Source organism: Psittacula echo (genome assembly GCF_963264785.1).
Source record: "Psittacula echo genome assembly, chromosome: Z".
NCBI classification, from domain to species: Eukaryota; Metazoa; Chordata; class Aves; order Psittaciformes; family Psittacidae; genus Psittacula; species Psittacula echo.
The window spans coordinates 93,474,875-93,493,408 of NC_137742.1; the positions used below are offsets into that span (position 1 = coordinate 93,474,875).

At 37.3% G+C, this 18,534-nt stretch overlaps 1 protein-coding gene across 9 annotated transcripts in view; it reads left to right on the forward strand.

Annotated features, from left to right (window-relative positions):
• Positions 1-1,536: 1,536 nt before the first annotated feature.
• DPY19L3 (dpy-19 like C-mannosyltransferase 3) overlaps positions 1,537-18,534 on the forward strand; it is a 33,637-nt gene continuing 16,639 nt past the window's right edge. For 4 of the 9 annotated variants that reach the window (XR_013958826.1, XM_080638628.1, XM_080638634.1 and 1 more), the window contains exons 1-11: positions 1,537-2,412; positions 3,837-4,042; positions 5,588-5,721; positions 10,242-10,332; positions 11,188-11,309; positions 11,510-11,655; positions 13,308-13,431; positions 14,827-14,961; positions 16,666-16,797; positions 17,318-17,419; positions 18,235-18,308. Coding sequence is in view for 8 of the 9 variants with exons in the window: in XM_080638628.1 (XP_080494754.1) it covers positions 3,931-4,042; positions 5,588-5,721; positions 10,242-10,332; positions 11,188-11,309; positions 11,510-11,655; positions 13,308-13,431; positions 14,827-14,961; positions 16,666-16,797; positions 17,318-17,419; positions 18,235-18,308 (1,172 nt within the window). In the remaining variant the exon portion in view is untranslated. Of the gene's footprint in view, positions 2,413-2,847; positions 2,937-3,836; positions 4,043-5,563; positions 5,722-6,268; positions 6,334-10,241; positions 10,350-11,187; positions 11,310-11,509; positions 11,656-13,307; positions 13,432-14,826; positions 14,962-16,665; positions 16,798-17,317; positions 17,420-18,234; positions 18,309-18,534 lie in introns of those variants that run through there. The other 5 variants (XM_080638630.1, XM_080638629.1, XM_080638633.1 and 2 more) reach the window with 5 other exon arrangements.

Consider the following 18,534-nt stretch of genomic DNA (forward strand, 5'->3'; position numbering starts at 1 on the left):
ACTGTGGCTATTGTTGATGAGTTATCGTAATATGACTTAAGATTTACTCTTGGATATGTTAACCACTATGTAAGGCAGTCTAATGCTTTTCTACTACACAAACTTTTCTACATTTAAGTAACACTATTTTACAGCATAGCTTGCATTAGTAGTTCAGGAATGACAGAAGAATTTGTATTGCTGATCCCCTGCAATCATTTCCACAAAATGGAAAACTTCAACTGACCCTAGCATTTTATCACATACAAATACATTACAAATATGCAGTGTCAAAAACACAGTGTCAAAAAACACAGTCGAATTTAAATTACTAACACCCCTCTTCTCAGTACTACTACCTTTTGGCAACTGCACAACACAGCCTGTCACTTAGTTCAAAGTAACATCTATCCAAGTTTTGGTTCTGTAGAGAACAAGCTTTTGGTGGTCCAAACTTTACTGACCATGCATAATTACTGGATTTCTAAAGCTCTTGAATGATTATGTTCTGTGTAGATTCTACTGAGCACTGCCCTCTTTACAGGTAGTGGATAAGCAGAATTTCCATTCTAGGAAACATCTTCCACAGCGTTCCCCATCTCAGAAATTCAAGTCCATTATCTGACCTCCTTTACACAAAAAAGTACACACACTCAAGATAAGTTTTCTTCTTTATTTACAGTGTAAAATCACTTGTATGATATGTATACAATGTGTTCACTTTAATGAATTTTCATGATATGGTAGCGATGCCATTAGTGATAAAAACAAGATACAATTAATGCCCATTGTAAACCTGTAATTCTTCACTTTTCATATTAAGTTTAAGCATTCCCCACAAATGTACTACCTGCTTTATTGCTCAAAAAAATAATAGAAGTAAATCGATTTACAGTAGAAATTTTTCACTATTTGGAGAGTTTAGCAGAGGAAGTAAGAGAAAATCATTGTTTGTTCTAAAATACACTTCTGTAACGTACAACATGTACCAAGACAGATACTGACAAATTTCCTGGTTTCAAAGCTCTGAATTACTAGAATGATAACTAGTTACTTGGCATCTCTGAGCATATTTTCTGTGGATTATATGCCTCTGTGTTCAAAATAGCAACTCTGCCAATGAACCATGGTTGTGAAAGTATTCCTGGACTGTAATGGTGATGGAAAACAAACTAATATTGTCCTGAAGAAGTGAAATTGATCCCCACCTGTTCTACAGAATTTCTCTGGAAATCTGCTTTCTGGGGTAGGATCAGGAAGTTGGTGTGCTGGTAAAGGCTTTATGGGGAACTTTTCCGTGCACGACTATCTTTGAAGACACTGCAAGGTTGGAACCAGATCTTCTTAAGGTCCTTTCCAACCCTAATAATTCTATGATTGTAAGGGTAGGTTGTACCAGAAAAAAAGTGGTGCTGCTGTTATCTTTCTGCTACAGAGGCAACAGTCACTTCCCCCCTTGCATGTTTATGCTGCAATTGGTAAAGAAATACACTGGAGCTTATAATGAACTGAATACAAAATCATCATCATAGAATCATATATGGTTTGTGTTGGAAGGGACTTTAAAGCTCATCCAGTTCCAACCCCCTGCCATGGCAGAGACACCTTCCACTGGACCAGGTTTCTCAAGGCCTGTCCAACCTGGCCTTGAACACTGCTAGGGATGGGGCAGCCACAACCGCTCTGGGTAACCTGTGTCAGCTCCTCAGCACCCTCGCAGGGAAAATTTGTTTATTTAAATTCGAATTATTAGAATTTGAATTTAAATTTAAACATTAGGCACGACAGATATTTGGTAAAAGCATGAAATAATAATAACGTAAAAACTTCTATGTCAGTATTACTGAAAAGTGCCGTCCGCGATCGCCGAAGGCCAGCGGACAGGCCGACCCGAGGCGAGGCTGCCTCGGGGACACGGCGCAGGAGGACCAGCCGCGCTTTCTGGCCCGCCGCCTTTTGGAATTCAGACTACCTAGAACCCTCTCGGGGTGGGGAGCGATGAGTCTGGGACCGAGCTGACTTCACACGTTTCTACTTCCGATAGAAGATAGCCTTCTCCTCTGGTACTTCTCTCGCAAAGCCGGAAAACCCCACGACAAGCTCCGCTACCCATACCTCCACAGGCTCCTCGCCGCGGCCCGTCCCCGGCCCTCAGCCCGCCCACTGCCTACCGCCGGCGGCTCCTCCCCCGTCCGGCGGCTGGCGCCTGCCTACCGGCGCAGCGCGGCCTTCAGAGCCGCCGAGCCTCGAGCCACCGGTGCTGCGTCTGCTCAGCACCGCCTGACAGAGGCAAACAAAAGGCGCCGCGCCCGCCCCCACTCCCACCCCTTTCCCTCCATCGCTGCGGAGGCCGGGCGGTCCCGCGCAGGCAGCGCCGGTAGGAGAAGCCACCGCCCCGCTGCAGCAAACCCGCGGCCCTCGGAGCGTCGGCAGGTATCGGCCCCGCCAGGGGAGGAGGCGGAGGGGTAGGGAAGGATGCGGGCGGACAGAGGAGCTACCGCCAAATAGGCCGTGCCGCCGGCCCGCGCAGGCCCCAGCAAGTCGTGCCAGCGGCAGGGACGAGGCGGCGCCCTCGAAAGCTTACCGCGCCCCGCCGGGGGGCCGCGGCCCCAGGCACGGCCCTCCAGCCTCTTTCCTCCCGCCCTTGCCCAGCGCCAGGGGCTGCTTTCCTCTCCGGCGGCTCACCCGGCCTCTTGCCTGTCTGCCGTGCTGCCCGACGACACCGACGGGATCTCCCCGTGCTCCTCACCGTGCCCCCGCGTCGGCCTGCAGCTGCAGAGCCTGCCCGGCTGCCCAGGCCTCGTGTCATCTCTGGCAGCTGTGGGGACGAGGCGCGATGTTCCCCTCCCGGCGCCCTGCGGAGGCTTTCTCTGCGTCTGACGGGCAAATCCCTTCTCTTCTGTAGAAGGCGTTTAGGCAAGCTGCCTGAGACTGGCACTGGAGAGGGCCTGCTTATGGTAACCATCTTGCCTGTATTAATTGTCAGGTTTTCTACACACCGCGTACTTAAAATCAACTTGGATACATGCTCACATAGTTCCTGCCATGTGTTTTCCCAGGCATACAGAAAGAGATGAAGCTAATGGCTTGTAAAAGCTTTAAACAACGAATTTGTGCCTCTGAGGTGTATCTCTCGGAACGTTACTGTTACCAGTCAGTTACACCAGTGGTAACACAGATACAATTGTTTCTGCTGTGGGAATGGCATTCAGGAGGGCGTATCCTTGATTCTCAAATGTAGGGTGACAGATTGAAGCAGTTTTATGTATGGACCATGCTCACAGGGCAGAGAGCACCTGGGAATTGATGGGAATGACTAACTGCACTGCTCTTTGTCTTTTTTGTAATGTTTTCAAATTTTATGCTGCTTTAATAGTATAGAATATCAAGGGGTTTGGTTTTGGTTTTTTAATGCCATCTCTCTAGTTTTTTATGACACATCTTCTCTGGTATCATTTTTGCATTTTATGGCCCCCTTCCTTCGTATTTTCTGAAAGCCAGGATTTAAACAATTGGCTTTCTCTTTTAGGTGCCCAACCAAAATACCCTAAAAGGACTAATTTTAATTTGAAGGGCTTACACTTTTTCAAAGAAACGATGCCTGGCGTGTATTTTGAGTCAAGGGCTAAAAAGGAGGGCAGTCAAAATAAGGAACCATTCTGAAAACCTGCTCAAGAATATGTAAAATAGTAAACTTAAGTCTTTACATAGTTAAGATCATGTTTTCTGTACTTCCATTTGCACTCTGAGTTGTACAGATTAAAAAAACCTTGCATTTTTGTAAGATCCACTTCAACTGCAGTATAGTTTTATAAGTCAAAGTCTCCGATGGCAATAAAACATGGTTCTGTTTTCAGGTCTTTCATACAGTATTACGTGAGTGTTTGGGTAAGAAGATGCATTCCTTGTATATGTCCATTTAAGGGTCAGACTGAAGAATAATGAATTAAAATGGCTGATATGACAACTGTAAGACAGAGAAGGGTTGGAAAAGGCACAGAAGGATCTGAAGAACAGCCTTCAGAGGAGAAGAGTGTAAAGCCTCTTGGAAAAATTCTGTCTGGTGGGTAATGAAAAGGATTGTAACATTCTGGCTTTTTAGTAGTGTTTAGCTTTTGGTATTTATCATAAGCACAGGATAGAACTAGATATGTACTAAATACATTTGCATACTTGAATATCAACAAAATTAATTGCGTGAGACAGAGGGCATGCAAATTACTGCATGTCAATCTCATCTCTGTTTTAAAATCCTAATTTAAATTGGTGAGTATATTTTTTGTCAATTTAGTATCAGTGAGACACTCAGATTTCATATAGCCATCATAGGTTCTTAAACAAATCCAAGTTTATATCATTGGTAACATAAAAGGATTTGAAGACCTGAAGGTGCTGCTTAAATATAAGCAGGTTGCACGTGAAATCTGAATATAGTTGCAGACGCTTGATTTTTGACTATAGGACAGACTAGCTAGGTAAATTTAAATGAAGCATTAAATGTCTTAAGGGTCTGTTTAAGTAATGAAATACTGAGCATTTTTGTATGGAATTGCAGCTTTAGAGTTGGCAGAGTTTCTTGGGATTTTTTTTTTTTTATTATTTTAAGGGATGTTTTTATATAAATTGCAAATGTTTCTGTATATGCAGTTTGGGCAGATGTGGGAAAACAACAATATCACTCTCCTTTCAAGTACACTTAGGCTATGTACAAAACAGGAAAGTGATCATAATTCTTATTCAGGCCACCCCTCAGTTCCCTTTTACTGCGTATTTGATACCCATTATGTAGATGTCACACACAATATGAAATAGCCATTTCACAGATAGAATTCCAGATCACCAGCATTCATATTAAGTCTTATATCAACCAAAAAAAAATTATATTATAATTTTAAATTATATTTATATTATAATTTTAAATTATATTACCAAAAAAAAAAAAAAAAACACCCAAAAAACCTAGGAAAATAAGTGTACAATAAATTGATTGAGCTACTTAGAAACACAACCTTTCTTTCCCATCATTCTATCTATAATCTTATTCTGATGTCAGCAGGAGGTCATCTGCAATTCAAAGCATGACACCATTATCAAAGGCTGCTTTGGCTGCTCTTCAGTCTCTTAGTGAGACTTCTGAACCTTCAGTGTCGGGTTGTTTAGTTTGATTTGGGTTTTTACAAAAACCAAGCAATCCCTCAAAACCAGGCAGCCACCTAAAGATGTCTAAAGAAGATTTTAATTTCTTACTTTGTGATCTAACAGTCATCCTGTATTGCTTTAATTAAAAGTTGCCCTGGAGGATACTTTCAGCATAGATGTAAAAATTAGTTGTGGTATTGATCTAGATTTTTATAGGATCATGGTGCTCTTAAACTACAGCTACATTTTGCCAGTTAAGGCACACTTCATTTCACTTTGCATGCAAATAAAATACTCTGAGTTTGCTATTAAAAAACGCATCTCCGTAAAGACCTCTGAAAAGCAAGTGTCCTGTTACCTATAGAATGCAAACTGTGCTAGTGCAGGTAATCTATAAATGAGTTTCCAGAATTCCTTTAAATTGAATTATATGTTTCACAATTAGAGTATGAATTTTTTTTCTTCTAAGATTATACAGGTGGAAAGCTGTGGAACATACTCTCCATAACTGTTGGTGGAATTGTTGCCATCTCTCTTGGACTTCTTACTTCTGTTTACGTTGCTACACTGCATGAAAATGACCTGTGGTTTTCCAATATTAAGGTAACAGTCATTTTCATATTTTCATCAGTGCTTTCATGGACATTAATGAGTGTTAGTTGAAATTTCATTTATTTATGTATTTTTCTTGGAACTTGCTCAAAACCATAGAATATTTCCTTAAAAAAAAAAAAGAAAAAGCTGTGCTTCCCACCACTTTTTAAATACTTGATCATTTCTACAAATATCTTTCCCTAATTTTTCTCTAAAAGTATTGCTACGTAGCTCCTGCGTGAGTTGTAGCTACGGTTCTTTGAACCATTAATCATTATCTAGAGCAGAATTTCAAGAATCTACAATATGTTGCTCTATAATCAGCTTTCTTTTTTGCAGATCAATCCAATGTCAAACAAAACTCAAACAAAATGCAAAATCCTAGTACAGAGCTCTGTAATTGTATTAATACTGTGATACTGCACAGTTTCTTACTATTCAATACTAATGTTATATAATGTTATCCTAAATGTGCAAACCTCAAAGCATATTTCAGACATTCACCAGTGTATACCCAGCCATTCCCAAGATCCAGGACTGACTAGTTTTTTTCTAGATTCATTGCATGGGAAAATAATACAGCTGTACACATATCCAAATTTAACCAGAGAAAAGAAGCAGGTGAGTCATTTTCCTTTTAGATGCCTAAAAATCACTCTATTAGGTCTATGTATGATGTAATTCAAAGAGTACATGTATTTAATTGGAATACTTGCATTGCAGTGTGTCTTTCCTACTGTGTACCTTTTCTGACCCAGAAACATTTATATTCCTGTAATAAAAATAGTTGGCATTTACTGTAACAACTGCTGTTGTGTATTATACATATAATACTCTTTTGTACCCACTCTCATCTTTATTTGAATATGTAGATAGATGGTATATATGTTGAAGGTACACCTTAGGTTTACCTTTTCCTACTAAAACCCAATATTGATTAATATCACAGGTATTGTATAACTTGAAGTACAAACAGGCATGGACTTGTGGCAGTGTATGAACATAATAGATACCATTTATGTACAAAAGGTGGAGTTTTTGCTCTGAAGACCCCACTGATACATGAACATCATGATCGCATAGTTACGAAATTGTGCAGTTTGCCAGTTGAATTCAACCCTAAAAATTGAAAGTAAAGAGAGTTCATTATGCGAAGTCGTGATTCTTAACTTCTAAGTAATTTCAGTCAGAACTCTCATGTCCAAAAGTAGTGGTTGCCTTTCTGTAATTTCAGTTGCAGTTCATAGAAAGCCAGTTCAGTTTTATATTTTGAATATAAAAGAAAGATGAAAAAAAGTGGGGAAGTGGGTAGCCTGCTAATTAGTACTCTAGAAAATGAATGCATAAGCCACAAAGAGAAACAGGGTAGTCCAGTAATTTTTCAAAGAAGTATCCATCGTGTTGTTATGGGTACTTTTACCCTGGATCAAAAGTCTGATTTGAGTAGGAACCATGCCATTCTAACAGATGGGCATGAGGTTAACCAGTCAAGAGACAATGTACAAGCATTAAATCTGTTTGCTGAAGGCATGATTCTCAACTGGGAACACTGGTAGCAGCTGTACATATATGTATAATATACATTTCCACTTGTGTGGTTGAGACTACTTCCAAATCTTTCTGACCTTAAACTGTACAACTAAAAATATTTTCAGTTACACAAACTGTGTTTCAGCTTTGTCAGAAAAGAAAAGTACTTGGAGCTTTACTTATGCTCTTTATAGAAAACTTGAGCTCAGACCTTGGCTACTTGCTCAGTATTCTGAATTGCTTGGTTAAAGAGTTTGAGGAAACCTAAGGTTTTTTTAGAATTTTGCTTTTGAGAGGAAGTCCATTGTATTTTGATTTTAATGCTTAATATTAGGATACAGTTTCATAAATTGAAATTGTTTGCAACTCTGTATGTATCCTGGAGGATAGTTTTGGGGTTTTTTTTAACTTGGAACAGTGATAACTTCTTTGATAAAGACTCACTAATTAAACTTACGGAAAGATAAGCATGTGCTCTTACAATGATTACCCGTAAGTCCGTATGTTTTTATTGACATGAAATACTAGGAAAAGTATAAATTGCAGTGGAACTGGAAAAGTTTTGTAAGTGAATGAAACAGATGTTATCTTAGCATGAAACAGATGTAAAACTCACCAGTGTTTGTCTCATAAACTATAGCATTTGGTTGAATACAGCTGGTGCCAGGATTACAAATTAATCATGTTTGAACGCGTTTTTGCTAATTAGATCCCCCTCTGTGACTACTTTCTCCCCCTTAATAAATTCCAAATGTTAACATTCCTTTTTTTTTTTTTTTTTTTTTTATGAGCACTTGAAATCAGCTACTTTTTGTTATTAGAAAACTTTTCAGTAGTGATGAATTTGAAACTAGATCTCATTCGAACTCCAGCATTCTCACTTTGCTAAGTGTGTGGCTTTTAGTATTTAGTGCCAATGTCAGTTTCTTCTGCTGGTATTACAATGATTTGTATGTCACAGAGCAGCTGGAGAGTTTGTGAACTTGCATTGAATCAGATGCATTTTTATCTGTTGATTTTTCTCAGACCAGAACTAATATTGATTTAGTTTGTCAATAGTTTACTTCAATAAAGCACATGATTTGAGATAAGATTCTGTAGTGAGCAGTAGAGGGGAAAGGACCATGGTCTTTTATCTACCTTTATGTTAGCTTTGAAATAGTATTGATCCTGTTCAGCAAAAGAGACAGGGCTGTATAGGAAAGATGAAAGTGGAGGTTGCATTATTATATAATGCAAGGTTGCATTAACCAGAATGGCATTCATAAAAAATCACAGAAAACAGTAACATTCTGTTATTTCAGTAATGTACTTTAGCAAAGAAAGCTGAATTAGTAAGATTATTTTTAGCCATCTCACTGAAGTGTAATGACTTGTGTACATGCGTGGTTTAAACCTGGCCGGCAACTAAGCAGCATGCAGCTGCTTGCTCACACCCCTTCTACCCCAGATGGGATAGGAGGAGAACTGGGAAGAAGTAAAACCTGTGAGTTGAGATAACAGTTTCATAGTTTAAATAAAGTAAAAAATAATAGTTATGATTATGATAATAATGATGTAAAGGAAAGGGAGAGAGAGGAGTGAAACCCAAGACAGACAAGCGGTGCACAATACAGTTGCTTACCACCTGCTGACAAGCACCCAACCTGTCCACGAGCAGCCTTGTCCCTTTCCAATTCGCCAGGCCCAATTGTATACTGAACATGACATTCTGTGGTACAGAATATCCCTTTGGCTAGTTCAGATCAGCTGTCCTGGCTGTGCTCCCTTCTGGCTTCGTTTGCCCCTCTTCACTGGCAGAGCATGAGAGACTTAAAAGTCCTTGATTTAACTTAGGCAGTACTTAGCAACACCTAAAATATCATCATCATTCTCAGATTAAAGCCAAAACACAGAACTGCAGCAGCACTGGGAAGAAAATTAACTCTTATCCCAGCCAAAACCAGGACATACACCACGTACAGGAATCTCATTTGATTTTCAAGTCTCAACGTAAACCTTTTCTAACTCAATGCTTATGAGAGGTATTTGCTGAGATGTTTCTGTATCAACTACTAAAAAGATCACTAACAATAAAACAATATTGTATATGATGCCTATTAATTCTCTTCATGTTGGCTGTTCATGCAGTTGTATTTTGTTTGGGTGTGGTTGCTCAAGACTCTGAATTTGTTATATTTCATTAGGTCTTCACAACTAATGAGTCCTTCACGAAAGGAAGTGAATTCCAAAGCAGATATCCTGCTCTGAGACCACTTTTCTCTGGGACAGCTTTCATATCTCACTGGGCTCCATCTGCTGCAATATTAGCCAAGAAAGAGACACAGCTTGAAGTGTACCTAGTTTAATAATTTGAATATTTTAAAATTTAAAAATAACAACTTTACCTGCACCTCAAAACAAGTAAAGAATTGTTTTTCTTTTAATCTGTAATTTAAGTATGAGAGTGATGAATAGCTGGCTAACTGCCAGAAACAGCACTTAACCAAGTGGGAAACAGCATACCGTGCTAGCTGAAATACCAGCGTAGCATTATGGTGCAGTTCCATGTAAAGCACACTGAATTAGTCAAGCCTTAAGGTGGCACAGCCATGGAACACTATGGGACATCTATATCTGGAAGAAAAGGTTAAACGCATGGAACAAACATCTGCAGCTCAAAAGTCCAGCTGTTGGCCAGTGGTCTATCTAAACATTGAATATTATAGAAGAATAGTAAAATATCCAAAATATTTCTGAATAGCATTCTGAGCAGAATCACAAAAGGGATCTTCATTTTCCCAGGTACCAGAGGCATTGACACCTCAGCCCTTTGCCTCACACCCTTTATTTGAACTGATTCACATAGAGTGCACTAACAAGCCATAAGTTAGTGCATAGAGTGCACCAACAAGAAACTGCTCAGTTTCCCTGATGCAGCAAGAATTTGAGTTGAAAGCAGCTTCATATGGTAGTGAAAAGCAAACAGAAAGTGAAATTATATGAACTTTTACTTTCAGGAAGTGGAAAGAGAGATTTCATTCAGAACAGAATGTGGACTTTATTACTCCTACTACAAACAGATGATTCAGGCTGCTTCCATCCAGCAAGGTATTGTAAACTGTAAAGTAAGTTTTACTTCATGTTGCCAGCTGACTAGTTTTAAATTTTTTCATAAAATTTAGTTGAGAACAAGGAATACTATAACTGTGACAGGTAGGGTAACAGTTGTACTGGAGACAGATTTATTCTGTTTCTGTGCCAGGCAGCCACTAAGTTATGGACATAATAAATTTCACAATGATACAGGGGTTTCTGTGTCACTCCTTCACATTCTGATGAAGGCAATCAGTTTGAGGAACAACTTCCATATCTGTTAAGTTTCAGCCTTGCTGGTTTATTCAGTATATTACTTTCATTTTTATTCTTCTCTTGTTTAATTTGAATTAGGAGCTATTTGTGGGAAGGGGCCATTTTTTTGCTGTATGCCTAGACAGTAAGTGACACAATAAGCAGCTTCCAAGGAAATTCTGTACAATGATGGGATTTTCTGTGACATTCTCAGGTTTCCTAGATGCTTAACTATTGCTCCCTAGCAATTTTTGCTTATACTACACATTTGTCAGTATTAACATCACCTGTATTCAATGTAATGACAAGAATGGTTCTCAATATCCAGTATGTACCACAGATTCTATGCTAGGAGTGCAAGTGTAAAAACAAATGTTACATGTTATTAAATGTATAGTACTTGTATTAACACTCAGAGTCAGATTCGAAACAGGGAAAGTGAAGACCTCACAAGGTCATGTTGATTCAGAGGTAATGTGATCTGAATCCTTGATTCAAAGTTTACCATTTTTGATGACAGATCCTAGAATACCTTTGAAAAAGTTATTCACTGTTCAGATGAAGATGGAGGAGGAAAATTATAATCTCCTATTTCAATTTCTCTTTATCGTTAAGGTTTACATGGTTTAGTATATGACAATAAAACTGAATCTGTGAGGACAATTAACATACTTGAAAGAATGAATGTTTACCAGGAGGTGTTTCTCAGCATTCTGTATAGGATTCTTCCAATTCAGGTAGGCGTTTATTTATGGTTTTAGATTGTAAGTGCATTATGAAGATTGTGCAGTGAATCATAGCTCCCCTTTTTATAGTTATTTTCTAATTAGAAATATTCCTGATACCTTTTTAATTTGTAAAAGCAAAACCTAATTCATATTAACTATAAGCCCCCATCAGTGTTTTATGTCAACATCAGTATTCTTGTGTTTTACAGCAATACCTAGAACCTGTTTATTTTTATATCTACACTTTGTTTGGACTTCAGGCAGTTTATGTCATTGCTCTGTATGTAACAAGCTGGCTTCTTAGTGGAACGTGGCTTTCAGGGTTGTTGGCAGCTTGCTGGTATATTACAAACAGGTAAGTGAGATTAAACCTTCTATCTTTCTAAAATTGCACCTCGTTTCAAAGGTAAGGCAGTAAGACATTAAACCTTCAAGTGCCTGATTAACTGGACGAAAAAAATGAAACTGTAAGGCCTCTTCCAGATTAGCCAGAAATGAAAAAAAAAAATAAATGTTTAAATACTACAAAATAATCAAAAAACTATCAGACATTGAGACTAGGATTTTAAAGTTTCAAGAAGCTTGAGTAGAAAAATTTGTCTTAAATTGGTCTCTGAAACTGGATTACATCTTTCAGATGTGTCTGGATGTCCAGATGATGTAAGATGATGTTCTGTCATCTCCAGCCTAGGATCTCGTAGGTGTTAAAGACACCTGTACATATGCCCTTCAGATCTCTCCTTACTGCCCCACACCCAATCTCCAGGGATTCCTTCGACAACCTAATATTGTCAGAATTTCAGCTTCTCTGTTTCCCTCTTGCTCTAAGATTCAGAGAAAAAAGGCAACAATTCAGCTGTTCTGGTGCTTTGTCGCTTTGAGAATTCTCAATTTGGGGAGAAAAACTGAAGAACTGGCTTTATGCTAGTAGTGAGCTGCTGGCATGAAGCTAAGACTGGTGACATAGGCTGTTATCTATAAATTAATGAGGAAAACGAAAGTACCATGTCAGTTCTATCAAAACTTGTTTAATATGTTAATCAGCAGCTCTAAAGGTGTTTATCTGCAAGCATGTCCATTACAGAATAAAAAAGTATATAGAGGTAAAATGTTTCCTTCTCCAAAGATGAAAGTAATTAAAAAGTACATGCAGTGTGCAGTAGTTCACGTTTATTTCATGAACTCATCTTTTCCATTTACAGAGTATTTGGAGCAGATCTGTTTTGTCCATCTTTCTAATAATGGAAGCTTGTTATCCTTCATACAGATAGAATGGAATTGATTTGGATAAATACTTTCTGTCCAGATGAAGCTACCGAGTTACTACATTTTAGACATCTTTTTCATCCCTATTAGCATGTCTCAGATGTGTTGCTTACTTTAGTTTTCAGCAAACATTTTCTCTACACAAGAAAAAAGAGAATTATCTTTTTGTTTTAACTTTCAATTTGGGTTTTGTAAATGAATGCCCTTTGGGGAACGTTTCCTCACTTCCATTCCATACTTTTTATTCTAGAATATTCAAAAAATGCCTGGAAGTTCCTAATCAGTTTACTGGTATTCAGAATTAAGGCACTGAGGTCATTGTGAAGAAATTGATACCTGTTTATTCTTATATATGCTTTTTACAAACTAAAAAATGAAGTAGAATTACCTGTGACATGAAAACTCAACATTTTGAGAGCGGTTTTGTTTTGGCTTTTGTTTGCTCATTTTTAAACTACCCAAGCTATGCTTTGTAAGTAAGATTTACCATAGTGTAAGTTTTTTAACAGTAAGTGAAGCTGAAGTGCAACATTTTAGATACAGAAACAATGGATGACTTGCAGAAATTTCATAATGAATTGTTTCAGAGTCAGGCATGTTGAAGGAGCTAGAGTTTAGAAACACTATTTATATTCATAAGAAGTTAAAATACCTCAAAGATGCCTGTCATTACAGCCTCTCTGTCACCAAGTTGGTGTTTTAATTGTTTTAAATTTATTAAATTCTGTTTGTTTTGTACAGAATAGATACTACAAGAGTAGAATTCACCATTCCTTTAAGAGAGAACTGGGCACTACCATTCTTTGCTGTTCAGATAGCAGCCATCACATACCTACTCAGAACTAATCTACAGCCTGCTCGAGAAGTGAGTATTTCTAACATGTATGGCACAGTATAGTTAATATCAGAAAACTGTCTAGAAGACCTAGGACAAAATGCTTAATAAGCATTTATAGCAGAGAATATACACACAAAAATCACTTATAATATTAGAAACATTAATCAGATACACCTTCTGTTAATTTAAATGTAATTGAAATACAAAGAACTTGAACATAAGCCGGCATCAGTGTGCGCTCACAGCCCAGAAGGCCAACCATATCCTGGGCTGCATTAACAGGAGCACGATCAGCAGGTTGAAGGAGGTGATCCTGCCCCTCTATTCTGCTTTCGTGAGACCCCACTTGGAGTACTGTATGCAGTTCTGGTGTCCTTGACATAAGAGAGACATGGAGCTGTTGGAACAAGTCCAGAGGAGGCCATGAGGATAAGGGGGCTGGAGTACCTCTGGTCTGAAGACAGGCTGAGAAAGTTGGGACTGTTCAGCCTGGAGAAGAAAAGCTGCGTGGAGACTTCATAGCAGCCTTCCACTATCTGAATTGGGCCTATAAGGATGCTGGGGAGGGACTCTTCATCAGGGACTGTAGCAATAGGACAAGGGGAAATGGGTTTAAATTTAAACATGGGAAGTTCAGGTCAGGTGTAAGGAAGGTCTTTATTGTGAGGATGGTGAGGCACTGACCAGGTTGCCCAAAGAACTGATGAATGCTCCATCCCTGACAGTGTTCAGAGCCAGGTTAGACAGAGCATTGGGCAACATGGTCTAATGTGAGGTGTCCCCATAGCAGAGGGGTTATAACTAGATTAGCTTAAGGTTCTTTCCAGATGTAACCATTCCATGATTATATGATTCTATGCTCAGCAGTGAAAAAATACAGAGGTAAGCTCTGAAGAGTACAAGAGTCCTGTGTTTTTATGAAATCATTAGAGTAACACAAAGCAGGCAGGAAGTAAGTTTGTAAAGCACAAGGATTAAAGAATTTCTTTGATTTAATTTGTTTCCAAATTTAAGATGTGGTCCTGATATGTAAGAATAAAAGCCAGTAGGTGATACAGTTTCTTTGACAAACAGTTCTGAAGTTATTACTCTGCAGTTTGATAAAATAGCTGCTATTTATAATATAGTAAAACATGTATTGCATGTTAATCTATGGGCTGAAACTGAGATCTCACTGCTGTTTTGCAAGTGTTACTACAGTGGTAAAATACAGGCATAAATACAAGAATATGTAACTCAAAAATATTTGTTATCCTCCAAGCACTGATTGCAGCTAGAAAACTCATATAAATGGTTTTTAAAATGGGCAAATTAAGGTGGGTTTTTTGGTTGGTTTTGTTGGGGGGTTGTTTGGTTTCTTGTTGGTTTTTTTTTAATGAAGGAAACTATAAAGTTAAATAAAACTTTGTTCCCTCCTTCCAGAGATTGACGTTTATGGCTGTATTTATAGCAACATTTCTCTTTAGCCTGACTTGGCAATTTAATCAGTTTATGATGCTGATACAAGCATTGGCATTATTTGTACTAGACTGCTTTGACTTGCTTCCCACAGCAAAGGTAAGATTATGTTTGGAAATAACCTTTTTTTTATTTATTTTTTTTTTTCCCTATCATAAAGCTAACAGTTTTGGAGGTATTTTACTAACCAATGGCTCGGATGCCAAAAGTAATGCAGATAATACACTGTGCTGCTTTGTGCTTTTAACTAATCACAGCGTTATATATATATACTGCAAGTGTAAAAATGAATCATCAAAGCAACATCACTTCTGATTTTTTTTTTTTCCGGCTGATTTTATTTCACTTTTTGTAATTCACTTCTACTGTTTAATTTTTGGCTAGTTGTTTAGACACAGCTGTGGTTTTGCACTATTTGACATCTTTAAACACCATCCTAACAGTTGATCTAATACCACAGCTTCAGCATGTCCTTTGGAAGTGTCTATGGGGAAAAAAAAAATCTTTGCCTAAACTGAAGTAATAACAGTGTATGAATTTGGCCTCAAGTATTGTGCATCCCTGTTTGAAAGTTAGGTTTAGGCACTGTGCCACCAAGAGAAGGAAGAAGATAGATCAGATTGCTCAAAAGAAGCAGTTACCTTTCGTACACTGCAATTCATCACAAGATAACATCCTCACTGCTGTGTTGCTGAACTGCATGAGACAAAAAGCAAAACAAGTATAATTAAGTTAAGGGATCATTTGCAGTCAATCTTAGGAAATAAAATACACTGAGGAAGATGAAAACATTGTCTTTGAACTTAATGTCCTTGTGAAATTGTACCAAGATTATTTTAGCACTTGTAGAAGCTTACATTAGGTTCTAAGCTTACTAAGGTTCTAACTTTTCTTTAAGGAAGGTTACAGTGGGAGGAAGAATTGTTCACGTTTATTTGTTTCATTTTAAATTCAAAACAGACTTGAATATTAGTGATTGTAGTAATTTAACTGGAAATTAGTATAGTGGCTGCATATCAAGATATCTGTGGTTTATTTAATAGTTTCTAAACTCTTCATTATTTTTGCAAATGTAAGCTGGAGTTAGCAATTAGTGTGACTAATCAGCACCCTTGAAAGTTTGCAAATTACCAGCTTCATCCTGAATTATACCAAAACAGACTTACTGCACAACTCCTATTGCACAATGATTTTCCAAAAAGTGCTACTTAAGCCTCTTGGAGCTTGTTGGGACTTTAGATACTGACTTAACTGCTGCTGTAATGCCAGACTGAACTCAGGATCTTTAAGTCAGATAAGATTGACATTTTGTCACCACTGTATCAGAAAATCAGCTGGGTTTTAGTGTCTGCATTCAGCTGAATTAGCATAGCCCGAACAGAGCTATACTAAACTGTTAGAAAAAAAAAGTCAGAGAAATCATATGCTGTTTGATTGCTGAACTGCACTGAACTGTAACTCTAGTCATAAAGTTATTAGAGACTGCTACAGAAACACTTATTTGACTACAGAAAATACAAAACATCTTCCAAATAACTAAGTATTTCCCTCATTCTGCAATTGTTTAACTTAACCTGCTTTTTTATAGAATCAGACTTTCCTAGGTATAAAATATTAACCTAACTAGTTCAGGACATAAATACAGAAAGGATATAGTAATGGCTTTAAGTGTAATGATTCAGTACAAGATGATACATTTTTTTTGTAAAAATAATTAATGTTGAAATAAATTATAAAACATTCAAAGAAAATCAGGTATGACTGTAAAGTTTTTTAGGCATAAAAATCTTACTATTGTTACAGGTTACATGGCTTTATATCATTCAGATTTCTGGATTGCTGCTAGTCTGTGTCTTACAGTTCTTTAATTCTATGATTCTTGGATCAATACTTATAAGTTTTAATGCTTCTGTCTTGATAGCAAGAACAATCCAGGTAGGTACCGAAATATTTTTGTAGTACTAAATAAAAAGTGACATAAATGAGTAGTTTATCTACATTATAACCTTAAATTACTAATTAGAGGAATTACTATAGTGTAAAGCCACAGAAACGTTGCATGATCAAATAATGAATTCAATTACACTAACTGCAGTACAACCAAGCACATCAGACACCATAATTCTGTGATTGCTATTAACTTTTATGATAATGCAAGCTGCAGTTTGGATCCTACAAAAAAAATTGCATAAACAGACTTTACTCCTGTCTCAGCAGGACATGTCTTGGATTTATGGATCTACCTCCAACAAAATATTCTGGACACTTGGCTCTGTGTACATTTGTGCTTACATGAACCTAATATAATCTGGTCCTGATCAGGCCTAGCATACAATCTATTTCAAGTAGTCTGTGTTGCTTTTGTTCCAAATATATATAAATTTACTGAAATACTAATATTTTATTCCACATATGTACCAAAATAGTACTGAAATACTATTTTTTTTTTTTCTAGAAAAATCTAAAAAAGGGTCCCTTGCTTAATAGGCTTGGGAAACTTATCCTCCATGTACTATTAGTCTTGTGCTTGACTCTCCTAATAAATAAATTCGTCAAGGTAAGCAAATATTCCTTAATACAGAAATCTACAAAATTTATTACGTTAAAAGCTATTTGTTAACTATCTACAGTAATATTGTTAAATAAAAATTGCAGTGAGATTTCACTGCATTTCGGAGACTGTGTTTTGGAAATGAAAGATTGTTTTGCTAATCTTTTTTGGTTTATAAGTTTTTAAACATACTCGTAAAACTTCATAAATTAACACCAAATAACAGAACACATATTTGTAACTTGAAGCTCACCAGTAATTTTGTAACAGTTGTAGGTTATACTGCATGTTGATACTTCTAAGCATTTGCAAAGTTTTTCATTGAATTTACTTTTCAAAGAATGCACTTAAAAATGAATACTTGTTATAAAAATGTTGTAGACCATGCCATACTTTGAGTTGCTTCTTGTGTGCAGAGCTGTCTGAAGACATTAGTGACTGTAACACTTCTTCTGCCTTAGAGTTTTAGTCTCTTCAAGAGATCTGTTTCAACAGATTAAAAGTTAGTACACGCGGAAATTAAAAGTAAGATAAGTCATAGAAATAAAGAGCACAGCAAAAAACTACTTGTGCTGGAAATTCTTTATCTGTAAATAAGAAGCTAACCCTAGTAGATATTATAAAAAGTAAATAACTTGCTCTTTGGACCACAGGACCATAATTACAAACTCAATGCTTGCTTGACTGCAAAACACCCTATCTCAGTAAGCCTCTATTGCCACACAGTTTCATTTAAATGATGAAAAAAATGTTTATTGTGTAAAACTTAATTTTTTTGATACTTAAAATATATTTTCCTTTCTTTTTCCCATCCTTTGCAGAAAATTCTTAATCTTGAGTCAGATGAGCATATATTCAAATTTCTGAAAGCAAAATTTGGATTTGGGGCAACAAGGTATGAATCAGCTTCAATTTTGCTTTCTTGTATGGCTCACTAAGTGAAGCCTGCAGGTTCTTCTCATTTTAAATCTTGGTGATAAAGCATGGATTTTTACTGTGTGTTTATAGCATGTATTTTCCTTTGTAATAATCTGCGTAACTCTGGCTTTCTAATTTCTTGGAAAAAAGGAAACTTTGGTCCTTTTTGACATCAAGTTATGACATATGTGATGACAAGGATT